Raw genomic sequence first — 22246 nt, 5'->3', positions numbered from 1 at the left:
TCCTTTTACAACATGACAATATTTCTACAAGTTCAGAGTTCCCACACAGACATTTCAGAGCACCATTCAATAGCAAGTCAAATTCATAGCTTCCCCCTCACACCTTGTTGGCCATGCCTTACTTTATTTTGGTCATGGAAAGAACTGTTTGCCAGCTGCTTACAAGATGTAGGTGTTAAAGGTAAGCTGCAATTGAAAACCTATTGTTGAAAATAGCAGGGAATGCCTGTGTCTTCTACTTTTGTGCATCAAATACAATAAAGCTATGAAACTTTCCTGAAAGATTTAGATGCCACCATCCTCAGGCTTCTGGCTCTTTCCACAGGTAAAGGCTCTGGTTCTCCATAGAACAATAAATGTTGGAAAAGACCACTAAGATCATCCACTGCAACTGTCAGCCCACTCCCTCCATACCCACTAACCATGTCCCTCAGTGCTACACCTCCTGTTGCATTACCTCCTGTTTCAGCCATATGCAGTAGTTTTGAAGTTAAAAAAGCAAAATATTTAAAGTGTTTCTCCAAGAGGAGATCCTCTTGAGAACAGAGAGCAGCCTCTGAACTTCACCAGTGATGTGCTGACTGAGTTTTCTCTGCTGGACTAATCCCCTGACCTATGCTGACTTTGCTCAACTAACTGCTATGCTGCTGGCATTTCTGTCTGTTGCCAATGCTAATTATCTCTCAACATAAGATCTAAGAGGAATTCATATCCTTGTGTTGCTTTTGTCAAAGTAGCAGAGGAAGCCTTAGCACTGCTGCTTTCTAAGTGGAGCATTGCAGCAGAATGATGAAGGTTATCAGATGCAGGCATGTTGACTTGTTTTTATAACACTACCCTTTGCATCTGTGAGGCAAGACAGAAGGCTGAGTTCAGTTTTCAAGAAAGCATTAGTAGCCTGGATGTCTGTCTGAGAAGGAAAGAGCCAATATCCACACTGACTACCTGCCTATGATGCTATCAGTCACAGCAGAAATGGCCAGGGGCACATGGCCCTTTTTACCTGAACAGATTAGGTTGCATTGAACTATAGAAGACTTACCTGGACGTTTCGATTGAGGCTCAGTGCAGGCATGAAGACACCCTCTACGTTTTCAAAAGCTGGAGGCCCTTGTTGCTGCCCATTTATGTAGAAAGTCAGGTTGTGCTTATTTAGATCCAGGAGGACACCAACGGTGGCACCTTTGGAAACTCCTCCTTCGGTCCTGAAGTACAAATGCACACAAAGGGGTTTAGTGTAGACAGAGTGCTGCACCACTGCCGTTCTCTCTAGGATGTGCAGTCTCAGAAAACAAAGGGAGAATGGAGCAGCACAGCACAGTACTTATCCCACTGCATTTTGACTGTGATTATGCCACGCCTTTACCCAAAAGAGATGTGCCATGTTCATCAGAGCTTAAAAGGGGTGTCATAAAGAGAAATGAGGTCCATCTCTCCTCCAGCTGTAACCTAAGAGGTGGTAATGGTGTCCAAATCCCCTAGGCTGACAAGAAATGGGCAGGTGAGCAGATCAGTCCATTGCTGAGTGTGCAAGGCAGGACTTCTGGAGGCAGAGCTCCTGAGAGTGCTCCTGCCGTAGAACGCTGATGCACAGCAGAAAATGTAAAAGCAGAATGCTTGTGTCCTTGGCACTCATCTGAATCACTCTCCCTGCTGGCAGCTAGAAGCTTATCTTGGCAGTCTCTAAGGGGACCCGATTTTCCAGTGTCCGGGGAGCCCACATAGGTCCATAGGCACTGGTTTTGGGGAGGAAGGGAAGGTAGGGCAGGTTAGAGACAAGCACAGGTCCATGACCAAGCTGCTTCAAGAGCTGGGGCACAGCTATTAACATTGGTGCTAAATGGCTATGTCAGGAGCAGCTGCTGAGAGCTACCATGGTGTCAGAGTTTGCCAGGGCAGACCCAGCCATTACATGCATGAACAATTTGACATTAATGCACTTTGATTCGGGGGTTAGTCAAATCCAATAGTGCTTTAAAGAGCGCTGAGCAAGAAATCTGCTACATATGCAGATTAGCCACAGGCACCACTGCTTTGCTAATGTCATAGGGGCTCTGCGATGGATTTACAGCCTGACACAATTTGTTCAGGCTAAATCAGATTTCAAATCATTTGCATCAGGAAAGGAAGTGACTGTCTTTTGCACCACAAGCTGCCCTTGGGCACATGAAATTCACAAGATAAATGCAGTTTTAACATAAGATTTATCATAAGAGCTGGCATATATAAAAAAAAAAAAAAATTAAATACAATTAGAAACATGGTGCAGGGTAAGAAATTTTCATTGTGTCCACTAGGTGTCATAAACAGGTTTCCTTTAAACTAAATGTGGCGAATGCTATTTCCTTTAAAGGTAACAGGAGCTTTATCCATGATAGTGATGGCAATAGTGCGCTGACATCTCTATTTAAAGCTCTTCGAACAATATCAAAACAATTGAGAATCACCAGTTAGGTTCTCAGATATGTAAGATGTATAACTATGCAGTTCTGAGCTCTCTTAAATTTATTTCTGGTACTATAAGCATTAATATGCTTGTCTTTGCGCTCCTCTCCACAACTATTTTCCAACAAAAGTTAGGACATTTACCCATCCTCAGGATCTTAGTATCTAGGATGTTTGTATTAAAAGCACTCAATCATAAAATTCATAATGGTTCTGTTGGAGATTGCAGCACCACAATTCAGAACTATCTACAAGTGGGTTATGTTATTTTTTCTCCGGGAACAGCTCTGACTGTAGTGCATCACATTTTATATCATGCAGTGTTTTAAAACAGAGTTTATGACATCTTTCTAAATGGCATTGATTCTCTTGGGGAAACAGCTTTGCCTTTTTGAGATGATGATGCTCTTTCCAATATAATAAACTAATTTGCTTCTGGTGGGCTAATTAGCCGTGTGGTACACGGTGACATTGAGTGACTTCTCTGCAGTCCACAGGGAATGCCGTGCTGGAGAGGAGCTGCTGCTGCCGGGGCACACGGCCCAGCCTGTGTCAGCACCTCCAAGAGCTGAGTCCTTACTGCGATGCCTTTTTAAACTGCTTAATGTTCACTGTGCTATAGGCTCCTGATAGCCTGCAGGCTGTGTAAAGGGAAAGCACAGCCACCTGCTACAGTGCTTCTTCAATGTCAATCCATTTTTGAAGACACGCGCCACTCTTTCATTATTCCAAGTAAATCCCAATTCTCACACATCTTTTCACACAGTCAGACAAACATTCATCTCTGTGCACAAGGCTCAGTGCTGACTGTGCCACTGTGTGGAAGGCTGGAAGGTCTGAGTACGGATACACCAATTTGGCTGCCCTGAAAAGTGCAACTGACTGATGCAGTGGAGTCTCACCTTCCCAGGATGGTTTCAGCAGCATTTTGGGCAGTTTGAAAAGCTGGACTGAAGTGGCTTGAGGAATTAAGAACAGAAAGCTTCACTATCACTGAAAAATCAATCTTAATATATGAACACTGTTTAATATGCTGAAGAATTAGTTTAACTCTGCACTAACAGCATTTATATAGTGAAGGAACCTTTGCAGGAACCTTGCTGCATCTACTGTCAAGAACAGTCTTTTTCAGTCAATTGTAACATTTTCGTTTGATGAGAACTTGGCCTTGAGACCTCCACAGTTAGTAAGGAGACTCTCTTCATGCAGGGAGCTTAAAGAGTAGCTCTAGATTTTGACTTTCCATGTCTCCTAGCATAAAATATAAAACATTCCAGTGTGATTTCAATCACTTTCTTCATGTAGCAATGTAGTGGCTAGAATATTGATTACAGCACAGGATACTCCTGCTTTTGGGAACATTATGAGGAACAAGTACTGCCATGAGTGCCTCTGAGCAATGGGTACATGTCTCTGGTGTGAGCTGATTACTTCCAGGAACAACAAGGCTTAAAGGTGCCTCACAGAGCTATGTCTCTGAGCTGTCTTCTAAACTGGTGTTTGCTCAACCTATTTTCAAAGGTCTCTCGGAGTTTGATAGCATTAGATTCATCTGTTCATTCCTTTTTTTCTAGCATTGTTGAAGACAGGCCCAGCCTGTCACTTTTTAAGGATGTAGGCAGGTCCCATGGTGCATATTGTGAGTGAAAAGAACAGGAAAGTGCTCTAAACATGGCAGGCCCCATGCCTAGGTCTTTCAAGCTCCACCTCACCTTATCCCTGAAGCCATTCATTAATTTATCACTCTAATTTAATTTTGAGCAGATTTGAATGGATGATATGATTACTAAGATATAGTCTCCAGTACAGGAGCATCTGAGAGGCTAGAAGTTGGCAAGAAATTTTCTTTGGACTGTGACAGTGTGTTCTCATGCCCTTGTCTCCAGTGGGAAAACGACGAGGCAGCAACAACTGTTTTCACAAGACTACCACAGCTAACGAGTTAAAAAACTGACCTACTTGACTGTCACAGTTAAAAATATAATGCTTAGACCTAATTTCATTGAAGCGCATGTGATTCCATGAGACTACATGCCCTTTGTCAGTATATTTCACTTGAAAGAATATTTCATTGGTCTGCCCATTCCTTGGATATGCCTGCAAAATCTTTGGGTTTTCCCCAGTAAAAACAGGGAAGCTGTTGTCAACAGAAAGTACTCTGTTCTCCCGTTTAAGCAGGATGATTGGAAATTCAAAGTATTTCCACTGTTTGTGCTTCTCAGAAGGAAAGCTTTTGCTTGGCTCTTCTGTTGCTTGTGGGAAGGAGCACATCTGTGACCAAACCCATAAAATAGGTTTCTGGGACAGCAGCACACACAGTGTTTGCCAGCTTTTTTCCAGAAAGCATAAGCTGTTTCACAGAGCATTAAAATTAACACAGCTTAACATTACTTCCACCCTAAATCAAATCAAATCAAGATATTAAAGGAACAGAGAAGCTTTGGACACATTCGTTATTCTGATGTTATTTTACTCTACATTTATTCAGGACACGGTTTCTTTATCTACTTAGGACATTACCTAAGGCCTCTGGGGCCAATGAAAATATTCACCTTTACTTCAGATAGCTTTGGGTCCAGCTACAAGGTTCTTCCAACTTCTTCAAACAGAAACCAAACTACTTCAAACAGAAATTACTCTCACTTAAATACAAGTATGTTTTAGAGTATGAGTGACTATTCAACAGGAGACATTACAAGCAGCTTTAGGATGCCATGAATGCTGGCATGAACTTCTCTCTCAAAGAAGATGACACAAGCATTTGAGCATTTTAAAAAACACTGCAAACTTCCCTTTTAATTATGTGATATAACAGAAATAATATCTGAGCTCATGAGTATGGAAAACTCGCAGAGACAGTCAGTGGAAAACTAAACCAAAACTGATTCCCAGTCTGCCAAAGACCTGCTATATATCCTCGGTCAGTCACTTTGTACATCTGTCTCCCATCATGGTAAAGTAGGTACACAAATACACTGTTACCCAAAATACACACGGGATTTAGGATCCTGAATCTCAGTCTTTAGCTGAGATCTTCTCAAGGGCCTCAGTCCCTGTAACACACAGCTGACTTTCAACTAGGGCCTGATCCTCCCTCTGGGCACAGAGTGAGCAATGCATTCGTGCATTGGTGGTACCCCAGGGGCCCTCATGCGAAGCTGATTGTATCTCCTCTACATGGGGCAGCATCCCATCAAGGAAAACACAATCAGCACTTCACAGAGTTAGTTACTGCAAGTGCTAAGAGCCATGCCTCCATGTCAGCACAACACCAAATCCATGCTAATGTGCAATGTCCCTGAAGGATTCAGCCCTGGAGCCAGCTTCAGCTAGATCTATCCCCACCATTCTGCTGCATGGAGCATGCAGATCCTCTCTTTCAGTCGGGAGGGTTTGGTAACAATGGTTTGGGGGTATCCCCAAATCTTCCTTTGTCAGTATTGGTTGTCATGGTTGAGACATCTTCCAAAGGTTTTGAACACAATGACTCAGTCGAGGGAGGCAGTCACTTCACCCTCACAGCCCTAATGTCCACATCACACTCAGTGTGGTCTACAGCACAGCACTTAGTCATCTTTCAGGACTCACAAACACTTACATTTTGGACAATGATCCTGTAGCCAAAAGTCTTCCTAAAGGAGAGAATGGATTACATTTCTCCCTGCATTCTTCCAGCAGTGAAATAAATCCTGCGTCTGTGACTGCATGGCACTCCTATCTACTGACATTGTGGGTGAGACATGTGACCATGGGTTTAAACAAAGCAACGGAGATTCAGGCTAGATCTCAGGAAAAACCTGCTAAGAGAGAATAATGTACACAGATACAGATTGCTAGGGGAGAAGATGCCATTGCCATCACTGGTGATTTTTAAGAATTCCGTTAGGAATAACATAACTCTATTTGGCAAGGAGAGGGACTATGGCTTACTGAGATCCCTTCTTCTGATGACAAGCAACAAAAACAATCAATAAGGAGATAAACATGCAGACAGTGCTTACCGGTTGGTGTGAGAATTGCAGTGCATGAACCAGCTGCGGTTGTTGTCAACGTACATAGCCCACGCCTTGTCATCCTTGCCTAGCATCATGTCCTTGACAACATTAATCCTGGCAATGCCAAAGGCTGGATCAGGATGGTTGTCATACCGGTCCACGTGCAGTTCCCAGTAATGCACACCCTTGGAGAAGGCGGCCGTGCCAAGGACAACACGGTCATCGTAACTGCTGCAGGTGGCGGTCTGGTTGTCGTTCGACAGCACGATGTCCCTGTGAGCCGAGGAGGGGTCGAAAGTGAACCATGCCACTGTGTGAGGGAAAAGGAGAGGCAAGATTACAGCAGAATGGGCTGCAACTACCCATCAGCCACTTTATTTCCACTAGGAAGATGAGACTGGGACTTCCTAAAGATCCCATGGCACTCTCGAATAACAAGGAGTTCTTTCTTATTAAAAAAGGCAGTTACACAAGATTGCTTTGCACTGTGACCCAGCTCAGACTGCCCTTTGGTGAGTGAGAGAGAAAGGAAAGAGTGCTTCATGCAATCTGCATAGTCCCAGTAATAACTGAAAGATGCTTTTCAGTCCATTTGTCTTGAAGGTGCTATGAAGTGTAAATTACTCATGTGTCTTATGTCATCTGTGCCTGCATATCAGAGTGTAGGTTTCTAAAGGCAGTGACTTTCTGTTCTCACACACTAAGAAGAAAGTCATTGAGGAAACAGAGGCTTCCTAATATAATGTAAAAGCCATTCGCAGATGTGAATTGGTTCAGGATTGCCTCTAATGGAAATGGAGGACCAATGTGTCCACAATGGTTAGGACAAATTTCATCAGTTTATCAAAGGGGGGAAAAAGAAATCCAACCAGAAAAAGCACTTAAAGTATAAAAATTTTATACTGGCCTATTTTGGCAACAGCATAAAAGTGCATGTGAGGACAGCACATACTTTCCAATTCATTACGGTATCATTACTGAAGATGAACTTCTGTAATGCCCTCATGGATGTCAACTATAATTACAGAGGAACAAGCATGAATTCCCATCTCTGTCTTATCAAAACTTGCTGTGAAATTGAAGCAGTAAGTGAGGAAAAAAATAAATTCCAAAAATTTATGGAGAAGTGGGGACAGAGTGGCATATAAATATCCAGTGCCTAATGGCTTCTGTATGCTAAAAAAAATAAAAAACTTAATTAGACCTCAAAAGTAAAATTGCACTTACTCGAAACCTGAAGTGTTACCTACAATGGAAAATCCCCTAAGGTTTAAAGAAATGGGCTACCTGACTATTATCATTAGTGGATTTAGGTCTAGGTTGTTCCCCCAGAAATGGCAGGCTCAGTGCAGCCCAAGTGCACCACAGAAGCCATCAGAATATACCCACAGCTGTGTGTGGTACTGGCACTGACACTTGACAACATCAGTCATTCGTGTGCAGGTTGGATTCAACATCAAACTCACCATCTGATGTCTGTAAAATAACTGTCTTGCTGTATGGACCAACTCCGGATGAGTTAAAAGCTTTGACTCTTGCATTATAGGTGCTGTTGAAATGAAGGCCATCGATAGTGCAGAGAGTCTCCTTGCCAACATATACTTCCTAAACACACACACAAACATAACAAACAAACAAACAAACAAAAACCACAGCTGTTCCTTTCTGCCTCATAATCACATTAAGATTTGTAAACATAAATCACAAGTAAATAGCTTATGATGGCTTCAGAGAATGCAGAGTGCATGCTGTTATAACATGAACAGCTACAGAAGTGAAGACAAGAGGTAAGGTCAGCAGTGGAGACACTAAGGTGAAGGTAAAGCTGAGAAGGTACAGCAGTAAAGGGAACATAAAGAGAAAGATTTTATTTTTAATCCTATTTTCCCAAAACTTTTACTTCAAAACATTTACTCCAAAACTGTTTTGGAGAGTAGTCCCAGAACCTTAACCATCATAGCCCTTCTTAATATTTATATAGGACTATAAAAACGGGGAAAGGAGGAATTAAAAAAAAAGTAAGTACAGTTTCATTCTGTTGGAAAGGCTTCCTCACGCCTGCATTAATATATGATTCTGAAACCTGCTAAGACAGGGCCAGAAGAAGCCAGCCTCCTAAAGATTAGGACCTGATGAAATAGCAACTAGACAGCAGAGACGCAGTAAGAGTCTGCAAGGATTTGTTAAAGAGCAAGCACTGGTGTAATGTGAAATATTTCAGGAGGAGGAAATGCTAGGCAAAATAATGAACAGGATCAGCCAAATGATAGTTTGTGATAAACTGTAAGTAGCCTAGAAACCTCACATTTATTGGAAAACTGAACAAAGTAACAGAATATGAGAGAAAAGGAAACAATTGTGTTCAGGCAGCAGGCTGAAAGTATTCACAAGTATTTATTTAGATGTGAATAATACCAGAAATGTTTTATCCGATAAGCTGGAATGTGCCACACATCACCCCTAACACTTCATTCATTATGCCACTCTTACCTACTGACTGTGTCAGCAGCTCCTGAACAAAGGAACCTTTTCACATCTCCAGTGGAAGAGACCAGCCTCTTCAAACACATGCCAAATGGTTCTTGGACCAAGGAATTGAGAAATTCCAGAAACACTGCGTACTTCTCAAAACACAGTACCAACACTGCTGTTTTTCCTAATGAGGAGCATCCAAATGAGGTGTCTCTGCTGGCTGTGGATGTAGCAGTCTGGCACAGGAAGGCAACTGAGGGAGGTCAGGCAGGCCAGTTCCAGGCCACTTTCACCTTTAGTAACTTTCAGGGTTCCAGTGGGAAGTCAGTTTACAGCTTCTGGACAAATCTCATCCCGTGTTTTGACATGATTTCCCATTTGTGAAGAGAGCAGATGTGCTCTGCAGTAACGATTTCAAGGCACTAGCCTCTAGAGATGGCATTGGCTTAGCATGGTCTTGAAGTAACAAAAGCATGAACAGCAGCAGCAAGCCACAGCACTGCAGACCACTGCTTCCAGCAGGACGTGGCTGGCAGAAAGCTGCTTGAATTATTTCTGTGGTTTGTTTTTTGGGATGTAGAGGGAGAGGATGGGAGAGTGGAAGTATTCAGCACCCTCAGGCATAAGCAAGCAGTTGTGGAATCACACTGGAGTTCTGGGAGAATGGCACTGGGGTATCCTCCCATACTTACCAATGCCTCTGCAGCATACCTGAGGAACACCTCCCCCAGCCTTGTCTCTATTCCCGAAAAAAAACTGTATTTTTTACACAGGAAGCCAATTTAACTCAGAAAAATAGGAAAAACTGAAGTGCATTTCCAGACCAAGAATCTCATCTGTCAGAAGCGGCTGCTATGGACAGGCAAGAGGAAGGGCTTCAAAAAAATCTTTGATATGTGGTGTGAGCCACTTTCAGATCTTATAGGCTGGTATGGGATTTTCTGTAGGGGCATTCTCCAGGAGGAACATGCAGTAGATATGGCAGTGACTTGAAATTCTACCTTTCACATCCACAAGGTCTCTTTGCCAGTACCCCAGGAAAAGTTTTAACCAAGCTTCCTATCCAAGCTGGAACTTCTTCTAATAAGCAGAAATCACGACCAAGGCTTTCTACATCTATTTGATGGAAGCAGGGATGCTTTGATAAGTTGTACCTTCCCTGGCCCCTCTCACCCACCCCTCAGACACAAATCTATTTCCTGAGGAAACTTATATACAAAGAAATACAAATAAATGCTGAATGAAATTCTCACTCGGAATTGGCCACCATCTCCATCGTCAAGTTCCAGGATATAACCCTCCACTGGATTGTGGCTCAAAGGTGGCATCCTCCAGGCCAGTGTCACACTGTTGTTTCTGGTGCAACACTTCTCCAGTTGCAGTAGTGGGACGGGTGGCACTGTAACAGGAACTGGGTACAGATTAGTGTAGCTCTGTCCTAGCTCCTCGGTCTGTGCCGGGAGGAGGACCACAACCACTCACTTCTTTCCCTTCATGGGGAGTCAATGTTATCATAGAATACCTTTGATCTAGCCCGACCCTCAAAGAGAGCCCTTGAAACAAAACCCAGTAAAAAATGAATAACAAAAAGTCATTATTTAGCTAGGCAAACCATTTGGTTGAAATATGTAAATTAAAACATATTTGGAAATAATTCCAGTAGCAATGTTTATCTAACTCTCTAAGTTCAGCTGGCAAAAGGAACATCTGTATCACAGGAGACTGCTTGTAGCTCTGTCCTTTCAGAAATTACAGCTGCAGTGTTACCTACAGACATGTCTTTTTTACTGACTGGCATAGGAAAAGCACCAAGGGACTGCCGCGAAGCATTTAAAAATAAAAGTAAACAGAATATAACATTCAGCCGTGCCCCTGTGAGGAATGTGGCCTCCACCACACCTTCCCTACTATGTACACCTAAACCCTCACTGTTCATGCCTTGCTGGAAATTATAATGAAAAATTTCCATCTCTTAGAGAGATTTGGCACATGTCTTGTGCACAATTGAAATCACACAGGGTAAGTGGGATAAACATGACGTACAAGCCCTGTCTGTTCTTCTGCCCAAGGCTGAATTTCAGTGCTAGGATCATTTCTTCAGAGCTGCATGACGTCTTGCACGAAGCTGAGTGCTCTGAACATTCACTGACTGAGCTCTTATCTATGTCAATTTGCTCTTCTTTTATATACTCCACTTGGAGCCTCTAGTTTATTTTCCTCCTCTGCCTGCACGAGAACTAAGCCCTTGAGCAGTTCCTTTCGTCCCATTTAACCCCTGAGTGTAAAAAAAAGGTTTGCTCACTCTTCATGCAACAAACATTGTGGAAAAATAGGAAAAATGCCCCTTATTGTGTGAGGGGTCTAACGCTTCACCCCCACATTGGAATTGGGGCAAAAAATCAACATCCCACTAGTGATAAATAATGCAGATGGCATTAGCCATCACTGCAGAGAACCCAGGAGGTTGGTAGCCCAACAGAATGAGCATGGTCTGTTACAAAGGAGCTCTATAAACCAGCTCTTCAAGAATTTTCTGCAAAAAGAGGAGAAAAAAAGCCAAAAAAGACCCCCATCTTGTTGCTTTTTCTTGGTGTTCAAGAATGATTCAAAGGGTATAATAAATAGACATCTGCTTGTTTTTTACACATGAAAAGTCAGATTTTCCTCTGGAAAGCACTATGAGGTAACAGAAATGTGGCATTGTAGGAGCCAGAAAATGGAGGGCAATGAATTCAGAGATAAAGGCAATTTTAAATGGTTAGCTAGATGGCTAACTAACCCTCTCAGGAGGCACTGACTGGGTCCCTCCAACTTCCAAATCTTCCTCTGGCAGAACTAAATGAAAAACTCATCCTTGAAGCTTGTGAAGTACAAAACCACCAAAATTCCTGAGCTGTACAGCCACTCAGGGGTCCAAGGGTAAGAAAATCCCGCAGAGCAGGTGTCCAGCTTTGCTGGATTATGCTTGCCCTCCTGTCTCCCTCCTGGTGCAGCCGGACACAGATGGACAGAGATTTACCCTGACCTCAGACTTCCGCAGGGAGGAAAGAGGGTGAGCACTTGTGAAAGTCATAGAAAATATGGAAGGAGTTGAATAACTGGGACGCTGGGATACACTTCAGAGTGAAAAGCCATGGGATGGCACTAAGACAAGACAAATATAGGTTAACTACCAGAAAAGAAGAAGTTTCAGATGTTAAATAACAGCGCTGTCCCATTTATTGCTCAACTTAAAAGTCCCCTAGAGAGTTTTTGAAGGAAAAGATTAAAAATATAAAGGGAGAAATGATACTGCTTTGGCACAGCAAGACCTACTAATGAGCTTGAATAACATCCTGCTATTTTGAAAGTGCTTCATGGAGGTCATGCTTAGTTAAAAAATGTGCCTTGTGTCAACCCAACAGTTTCAAAAACACATTGCTTTGTGAAGTTGATCTCACTTCAGAAATGGATAGGGCTGCTCTAAGACTTTATTATTTGTCATCTTGACAAAGCAAGTTGTGCAATGATACCCTCTGCCTTTCCAGATTGAGTTTTAAAGCCATGAATGCAGTGGGAGAGTGAGACCCTTAGAAGTATGAAGCATCTTTATCAGGGAACACCCTGAGATGTAGCAAGAGCACTAAAAACAGTGTCATCAAGAGAGAAGGAAAGACCAGAGGCAAAGACCTGTTTGTGATGCAGAACAGGCAGAGCCAGAGATAAAACCTAGTATGAAGCATTATTATTTTATTATCAGAGCTGTGCAACTGGTGGCTAGAGAAGAAGAGAGAAGCTGAAGATGTCTCTGAGGAATTGTCAGGGACTGTTATGTGGAAGAGGGAAGGAGCCATTCCTGACAATGAGTATACAAGTGACTGCTTGGAGGTGGTACAGAAAAGCAAAGGGTAGTAATGTTCTTCCCTATGTTATACCTGGTCTCCCTTTTACAACAAATCAAGATTGGATGGCCATTCCAGCTGTTTGAACAAAGCAAATGAGGAACACATATTATTTGCCTTTGTTTATAGCTTGAACTGAGAAAATGCATTGTACACAATGAGCCACTCATTGAAGAAAGAGGAATTACATGCCAAGGCACTCAGAAGAAGCAAGAAAGAAAAACAACTCAGACAGAGGAAGAAGATCTCAAAAAGATCAGCAAACCAGCAGATAGAAGAGCCATTCATGTGTCTCAGCAGGTCAGCCAGCCTGGGGACTGTGGGGCTCTTACCAAAGCAGTCAGTGAGATACTTTGGTCAATCTGATTGCTTGAGCATCACTTCTGCATCACATCTGCACTTGAGCATCACATTTCTGGCCCCTGCGCATCTAATCTGGTACTGAATTTCTTTTGTTTTTTGTAAAAAGAAAAAAAAACCAAAACACTCCTTGATCTTTATTTGCTGAACACTCCCTGATCTTTATTTGCTGAGATTGGCTTTAGATGGGGGCTTACAGCATCCACCAGTAAGGTACATCAACAAGTCATCAGAGCAAATCTAATGTGATTTGTTCTCATTTTCATTCTTCTTTGTTCAACACAGTGAATCAATGTTTACTTACAAGCAAGCTTTCATTCTAAATGATCCATGCAAGTGCACTGAGGTTGAATGAGGCCAGAGTTTGAAAAAAAAATCTAGAAATTCAGTCATGCACTAAGCGTCAATAACAGTATTACCGACCTTGGGTCACAAAGCATTTGTCATGAAGCATCCTGCAGCTGGGAGAGCTGCACTGACCTTGTTCTATTCGGCTCTCCCCAAAATCCCTTTACAGATGTTCTCTGGTGTCTATAGTGCATCTACACTTATCAGATCAATGTGTACAGCAAGTTTATAACACTCCCCACTCCCACACTCACCACCAAGCATTTGGCAAAAAGTGATGACACGTGGGTATGCTAAGATTGGAGTAGGTAAGATTGGAGAAGGAGGAGCAGAGGTGAAGAGACACAGATTTTTTGCGTGTGAAGCTGGAGGCTCAGAAGTCCCAGTAATTTTGCTGCAGCACCCTGCAACACCTGCTCTTCTCACAGCAAAGAGATTCTCCAAGTGGGTGAGAGTGCTCACTACTCCAATTCCTTTCTATTACCTGTATTTTGAGATGCAAGACCACTAATGTATAAGAAGATAACACAACATTGGTTGATGTCCACAGAGGTAAATATGTCCAAAAGGATGCCAATGGATGTAAATTTCAGAAACAAAAATGCCAACATGTCAGACTGAGTAATTCAAATAGATTTCTAGTGATAAGCTGGAAAATATAAATACATCCATATATAGTAAACTGTCCTTGGTACATATAGATGTTGGCTCTGGACTAGTCAGTGGCTTGTGCTTCTCAGGCACATGGAGGTGCAAAAGGAAATAACACAGTCCCTTATATCTCTGCAGTGTAATGGTGCCCAGGAAAAATGACACAAAGATGTGAAAGATTACACCAAGCTGTGTCAGATGACAGCAAGTTTTGTGGTGTGTCATCCAGAGGCTCGAGCAGTGGGCTTAGGCGGTTCAACAAATCCAAGCGTAAGGCCTATCACCTGGGTCATGGCAACCATCACTACCAGTACAAGCAGGGGAACAGAAGGATAGAACACAGCCCTGCCAAAAAGGATGTGAAAGTACTGGTGGATGGCAAACTGGACATGATCCAGCAATGTGCCCTCGCAGCCCAGGAAGCCAACCATATCCTGGGCTGCATCAAAAGAAGTGTGGCCAGTAGAGTAAGGGAGATCTTGCCACTCTGCTCTGCACTCGTGAGACCTCATCTGGAGTACTGCATCCAGATGTGGAGTCCTCAATGCAGGAGAGATGTGAACCTGATGGAGTGCCTTCAGAACAGGGCCACAAAAAATGATCCAAGAAATGGAACACCTCTTCTACCAGAACAGTGTGAGAAAGCTGGGGCTGTTCAGCCTGGAGAAGAGAAAGTTCTGGGGAGACATTATAGCAGATTTTCAGTATCTAAAGAGGAGGTCATGAAGAAGAAGGGGACAAAGTCTTTAGCAGGGTCTGTTGTGATAGGACAAGGGGAAATGGTTTTAAACTAAAAGAGGAGAGATTTAGATTGTACATAAGGAAGAAGTTTTTTTACGATAAGGATGATGAGGCACTGGAACAGGTTGCCCAGAGAGGTAAAGGGAGCCCTGTACTTGAAGACATTCAAGGTCAAGCTGGAGGGGGCTCTAAGCAACATGACCTAGCTGCATATGTACCTGTTCATTGCAGGGGAGTTGGACTAAATGACTTTTAAAGGTCTTTTCCAACTCAAATGATTCTGTTTCTATGATTCTATAAATGGCATTTCCACTGCTGTTTGCAGTATCTGCAGCCAAGCCTAGCCTTCATGTGTACTAGCTGGTGACAGAGCTGGTGGGACATGAAGCGTACTCCCTGGTCAATGCCAAGATAGCCCCAGGAAAAGCCCTTCCTGAGGGCCAACTCTTTAAGTGCCACTGGGGAGCAATACTCAACCTGGTCTGTAACCTCTCTGCAGGTTTGAGCAGAAGCAGTCCAGTCCTGTTCTCTGCATCTCAGGCTATGTCTAGCTCTGTGCCAGAGCTTAACTGTGATTCTACATCAAATGGGGATGTCAACAAACTGCACTATCTCTCATAGAGCTCCAGTGAATCTGGCTCAATTAAAATCTCTAAGTCCTCCAGCTTACTGACAGATGAACATCCAAAAGCCAAATACCTAAGCTGTTCTCACCTCAAGTGACCTATGGTTAATTAGCAACTTAAGTGGATAGCTTAGCTAAATTCTTTATATGTTTGGGAGGGAGAGCGGTGCAAGATTAGTATTAAATATATTTAATAATAAATATGGCCAGCATTAGAATAAACTGATTTAAACAGATAAATGCAGAGAGTATTTGAAGAAGTTTTATCAGTAATGCTCATTCTCTCTTGTCTGTTTTGCTGGTGCTGGCATTTCAGAGGAGCAGCTCTCAGACAGTTTTTGACAAACTTCTTTAGCACAGGCTGTTTCTGTGGAGGTGCAAGCCACTCCTAGTGAGCGGACTGTGGCCTTCAACTGCTTACGCATTGTTTCTCCACACATTCACCTGCCAAGTGACCCACCCTAATTACTCCATCTTGAGTATCATGTGTCCAGAACTAGACCCAGAGAGAACAGAAATCCTTACACTTATTTAGAGGAAAAAAAAAAAAAACAGCAAGAACAGCAAAAGCTGATACACAAAACACCACATTACAACATGAATGCCCTTAACTCATTCATTAACTTCTGAAAGCCTCTACTCTATCATCTACTCGTATAACTAAGGCTTGAATCACCACAGAGTGAAGATCATGGCATGATTCCCAGGGATCACAATGGGTTTAACATCTAGATAGTCTATGTATCTCTCTAATCTGCTCTGTATTAAACCAAGTACATTACAAGCATATGATTGTTAATATATATATTTTTTGCCCATGGCATCTGCTGTTTATCAGCTTCTGCTTTTAAATAATTTCCTTAACCTCCTTTTCCTTTTTCTGTGTCCCTCAGGATGATTCTGACACCTGGAATCAAGGAACAGTATAGCAATTGGACTACCTTCCTTCTGAAACTCTCTGTCCCCCAGTTTTATTTTAATCATGACACAGTTTTCATACATGGGTTTATAGGGCTTATTTCCTATAGTGCTTATTTCCCTATTCCAGCATATGTGTGCTGAGGGGAATATTTATTTACTACTTTAACTGTTCCTGATAAGATGGGGATGACCAGCATTTCAATTAGCTGTGTTCAACCTGAATGCTGTAAAACAGCATAAAATTTCACACATCTAGCTTCTTCTTAATCAAAGATAACAGAAAGTCCTACTGTGAAGAATTCATCTCTTCAAATATTTAACTATCCCTGGCATCACTGTTTGACCTTGTCAAGGTCACTGCATACCAGGTGAGTACATCATTCTAGGAAACACCCAATAATGTGAATTTGCTTGAAAACTTTTTAAAAATACCCAGAAATCTCAAGTTATTTCTCTTTCCTCCCTCTGCACCTCCCTTCTTCCCAGCACAATTTCAACACTGGCATGAAAAACAGAAAAAAAAAATCAGAAAAGCTCACCCCTACATTTCATCTGGATAAAATCCAGCTGATGAATGGCTTGCAGTAAGGGTTCACTATCCAGCGTCAGGTCAAACTCAGCAGACACTTTTGGCTCCAAGGCTCCTTTGACCCACTGTTCCTGAGATACCTGGACACGTTTGATTAAAGCATCTGAAATCTGAAAGAGACCATCAGGCTTTTGATGAAACTGCAGATGCAGTAGCACGTCAGAAGACATGAGAAGTGACAGAACAGTTGTGAGATGCAGCACAAAAGAAATAGAAATATGACAGCATGAGAGTTGAGATGGGATCCTGTAATTCTGAAGGGAGTTCTATTTATGTTATATCTTTTGGTCTCCTCCTTTCAAAAAGCATTCTCATCTTAGAGTACAAAAATAAAAACTGCATTTGTAAAGGCCATTAGTATTGTTATAGATCACATCTCTGAATGCCTCATGCACTTCAGAATTCTGTTTTCTGATCTATACTGTATGGTTTTGCTCTCCTCAAACAGCCAGTTGTTTAAAGAGAAGCTGACATGTCAGAGGGTCTCTCCATTTAGCAGAGATGATTCAGTCGAAAGGAATACAAAAATCAAATGGGAAAGAAGGTGTTATTTCTCACAGCAAGGGAGATAGGTTGTCACACAGATTTCCTAAGAACACAATGGACTCACTATCATTACATCAAAACACAGTTTTGTGTTTAAATCTTCATTCTTGCTCAGCCTATAGGCACTTAGGCCACAAGTCAGAATAAGATGAGCACAATTTCCTCTGTAAGTGAGATCTTGTCTCCACAGAAGTCAATGAACTCAACTGTCCTTGAGTTCAGTTATGTCATTTGGGTATCTGAAATCCTTCTGAGTGACATTCCTGTCAATCAAAGAGAGCAAAATTTTTCTGGATAGGTCAGAGCGGGTTTTCCTTTATTATAGGAGTTCAGACATCCTTCCTCACTACTGTCACTGGAAGACCCTTCTCTCTGGGCTCCTGTACCAGAAAGTCCCAGCCACTCTGTGTGGTAAGCAGAGGAGCCTTCTTGCAACCCTGGAGTCACTTACAGGGCTGCTGGGTCTCTTGGCTGTGTTTCTATATCCTGTCTGCAGGAGCAGTTGCTCTGAGTAATGCAGTGCTTCAGTGTTTGCTGGTTACCTTGAAATTATTGTCAGATAAACCAGAAAAATGAACAGAAAAAAAAAAAAGAAGTACATTTTTATATGAAAGGTGAGTGCCAAGAATGAAGAGGTTATAGGAAAAGTAATCTGAGTGGTAAACAAAGCATCTGAAGTATCTAAGCATGTTTGTTAGACCTAAAGGTTACATTTGTCCTGTACTATCCAATTGACAGCCTGCTAAAATGCTGTACAGTCTCTGGGATTAATATATACCACACATTCCTAACTCTTGTTTGAGATCAGATGTGACAGTAACCATCAATCTGGAGTGCTAATGGGTTTACGTTGGCTTATTCTTAGTCTGTTTTTCAGGGATACTGTAAGAGGCCTTGCATTCATGCGTTCATGTGTGCGGCATGCCCCGTTTGGCTGACAGTCACATATAGGCCATTTTGTTTGGAGCCATTTCTTCTTAGGCAGTTAATAAGGCAATAAAACTAATATGACAAAATAATAATTAAAGAAAATAGTTAATAAAATGAGATTAGTTAGGCCAAGTAATTGATTGGATAACAAAACACGTATTTTTTTCTCATCAATTGACCCTTTCATGACTTGCCCCGTCTTCTCCCTCATCTTGATGATAGTAACTATGAAAGACTCATCCTGCTTCCTCCCTGGGATCTGGGCTGCACAGCTTCTGCAAATGTGCCAGAGGGAGTCAGACAGCAAAGAGATACCTGTCAGTCTTCCTTGATGTAGGCTTACACGAGATCCAACCATAAAATCTCTCTCAATATATTTACAGAGGCAGACTCCAAGGGGGCTTCTACGCATTTAAAGAACTCTTCAGACCTTTGCACAAGCTTCCAATAAGTTGTCTATTGCAGAAAGGATGGAGTAAAACCATAAGGCTTAGCAATATTCAAATTGTAACTGGCATGATTTTTGGCTAGGCGTTATAGATGTTACCAGCAGGAATCTGTCTTGGAAGGGGAAGACACTAATTAGCAAAGCTGTATACTTTTATATTTACATGTCAAATCTTTTCATCTTTGATCTTTTTTACCCCCATTCACCAGAAAGGAAAATACCTGTAAAAACCCAGAGGGATCATTTTCTTTGATAACTTCTAGGCAGTACTCCATAAGCCCTGTTGACTGACGTAGCTTCAGCGTACAGTGGTTTATCTGATCCCAAACAACCTGTAAAACAGACATCAGCACAGTTCTGATAATTGCCTCAGCTTACAGTGAAATGTATAAAATTATTTCAGAAGAGGCAACAAATGGAAGAGCGTGTAAAAGCAATGCTTAATTTAGCTGCCATATGGCCATTGCCACAACTCCATCAGCTACGCTCACTTGCTCTGTATTGTAAATACCGATAATTAGTTTGGCAAAATGTTGCGCATGGGGAATCTCAGTTTTCAGAGCAGATTAATTGCTCAAAGCTCAGGTTTGCTGGGGGCAGAAGGAGCACAGAACATATTTTTGCATTTGCAATATTCACAAAATTTGAGCTTTCAAAAAATCTTTGTCTTAAAAGGCAAATATTACAGAGGATAACTGCAGATTATACTCTACCATTCTCTTCACGATTCATCATCAATCCTGTTCAGCTTAAGGATGCACTGCTAGAATTAAGAATTTAAAAAGGCGTCTCTTTTTTTCAGATTTTGGACTTTATTCTGTTGTAAATTAGGCCTAGTAGCATTGTGTTCAGTAGCACAACTCCTCAGTTATCCCAGGCTAACAGGAGCAAACGGTAGAATAAGCAATACTGTTAGAATCATCTCCTTAGTGTTGGCTCTTGTTAAGCATGGAGATTTCCAAATGCTGATCTCAGGTTGATTTTATTCATTTCTTTTCACATTCAGTTTTTCACTTTGATATCTCTGTTTTAGATACTATTAATGTTACCCACACTGTAATACTTCAGAATCACTTATACAGTTCCACATTTCAAGGAACTTATCCATTTTTTAACTTCCACTTTGTTCATCCAGTTGTAACTTTATTTTCCTTCCTTTATAGCGTTTCTGTAATATCTTCTGAGTAGCACATGGGCATCTGAGGCTTCCTTGAATTTTAAAGATATGAAGGGACACCAAAATCCCAAAGGTTATACCTGAGCAGAAGTGATTTCTTGCCATTGGAAGGATCCACACATGCCTAATGTTAAGTGTACAAGCACATTTCTACTAGCTGCTGAACCGGAACCTGCTGAAGAACTTCAGGATTGGGTTGTTAGGAATTTGCACTGTGTAAAGGGTTGGGGACTTGACAAAATGCACAGTAATAGCAGGTATAAATAGTCACACTGAGCTGAATACTTACAGCTGTTGAGAGCTACACTTACCTTTAATTTGTGCTCACGTTCCTTGGTCACTTTTGTGAGCAGTTTGGCCTTTTGTCGAGTTAACGCATCAACCAAGGCATCACACTGAGCAACAAGACAGGCTTCGTAATCCAATCCATTCTCCTAGAAGAAGAGTCATATTCATCAAAGAAAACATGCTTTATAGCTACACTATTGTTTATTCTTTCCTGTTTTTTCCATTCAGAGATATCCTTTCAAGGCTTTATCATTCCTATTGCCTTTCTGATTTCATTACTGCTGTGCCATTAATAGCTGCATGCTATAAGATGAAACAGGAAGATGCCATGCTGCAAAGTGGGCTTCTATGAAAACCTTGATTTACTGGCACTTTCCAGACAGCAGATGTAGTATACCATAACATAAAATCAAAACCTACTGCACACTCATGCATAAGAGGAGTCTGTCCCACTCTGCATAATTAACCCGTTCTAGATCCTTTTAAATCACTAGCTAGTACTCACAGTCTTTTGCTGACACTGTGGTAAAACCCTGCTGGGCAGGGGTCAGCAAGTGTGGTGCACAACACTCTACCCCCTACAAAGCCTGGCTATCACTCAGCCCTCCATCAACTCCTATGGGTAAATGAGGAACAAACTGTGCTACCACCAATTCCCAGTACAGCTGAAGAAATCTGGGTGAATGATACAAAAACAACTTCTGCTTCCAGATGATAACTTTCCGTGCTTGTGGAATTGGTGTTGCAGCACCCATTTGAAGGGAAGCTCTCCCTCACTTCATCTGCTGGTGAGGCAATCAGGAAAAAGTTTTCAAGCTCCTATTACCACAAACTGCTCTGCTGTTCTATCAGCTTCCTTCCCAGTTCCCAAATCATGGAAAAAAAGAAAAAGAAAAAAAAAAAGACTTTAAACATCTGCTTAAGGAGAAGCATGTCAATGGAAAGCCATCACACATCTCTAACTCGTTACTGTTTCTAGCTCTTTTGTTTATGCCATTCTTTTCTACTCACTTGCCAGCAAGAAGGGATTGAGAAGAGACACCAGATAGCTCAGTTACTGTACACAGGTTTATCTTAGACACTTCCTGTTTGTATCTTTCCCTCCTCAGCTTATATCACATCTGACTCTCTCTTAAACTTCTTTCTATCAAGCTTCTCTTGATGTGCTGTTTTGTGTATGTAGCTTGAGTCTGTACATGGCGGTAGTGCACCATTTTTCTCTTAATTTTCTGTTCACACATTAAACAGGGCGTTTGGCAATATGCCTCTTCCAAGTGAGAAAGGATGAAATTGTTACAGCAGATGGGAAAATGTGAAAAACAGATAATGAGAGCATTAGGGAGGAGCAAGGAAACAAGAGGGGCGATGAGGAACAGGAAGTTTGTAAAAAGAGACTATCAGATGTAGAAGTGACCTCAGAAAGGTGAAGGGAAGGAAGAAGAGGAGAAAGCAACAGCTCTGCAAAACAGGAAAAAGGAAAAAGAGATTATGAATTTGCAATCTGCCCCGGGTAAGACAAAAGCTCTGCTCCTCGTAGCTCTGACATTCGCAGTGAGGAGATAAAGCGTGTGGATGGCTAAGTGGTCCGGAATGCATTGAAACAAGATAGTAAAATGTACGTGTGGCTCATTCCTTTGTGTAAAAATTCATATTTAAGGCATTTTTGCTGAGGAGTAAGTGTCTGTTTGTGTGCATGAGGCGACCACCAGAAAACACCTATTAGGAATAACCTGCGCTGAGATATATGGTTCTGGGTATGAATCTACATGTATAAATCTTTATCTGTCCCCCTCCCCCCCCAAAAAAACAAAAACATAAACAAAACAAAC

General features: G+C 41.9%; 1 protein-coding gene across 1 annotated transcript in view; it reads right to left on the bottom strand.

Moving 5' to 3' along the window:
• The window catches only part of TRIM67 (tripartite motif containing 67), a 43095-nt gene that overhangs the window by 6393 nt on the left and 14456 nt on the right, over positions 1-22246 (bottom strand). Inside the window, exons 5-11 of the mRNA XM_031552200.1 lie at positions 20441-20563; positions 19174-19284; positions 16979-17138; positions 10166-10311; positions 7907-8045; positions 6447-6750; positions 1043-1205 (exon numbers count right to left, since the gene is read on the bottom strand). Of these exons, the coding sequence (XP_031408060.1) occupies positions 1043-1205; positions 6447-6750; positions 7907-8045; positions 10166-10311; positions 16979-17138; positions 19174-19284; positions 20441-20563 (1146 nt within the window). The remainder of the gene's footprint in view (positions 1-1042; positions 1206-6446; positions 6751-7906; positions 8046-10165; positions 10312-16978; positions 17139-19173; positions 19285-20440; positions 20564-22246) is intronic.

Source organism: Meleagris gallopavo, chromosome 2 (genome assembly GCF_000146605.3).
Source record: "Meleagris gallopavo isolate NT-WF06-2002-E0010 breed Aviagen turkey brand Nicholas breeding stock chromosome 2, Turkey_5.1, whole genome shotgun sequence".
NCBI classification, from domain to species: Eukaryota; Metazoa; Chordata; class Aves; order Galliformes; family Phasianidae; genus Meleagris; species Meleagris gallopavo.
Note: the sequence above shows the minus strand (reverse complement) of the source record. Positions and strands in the feature narration are given on the sequence as shown.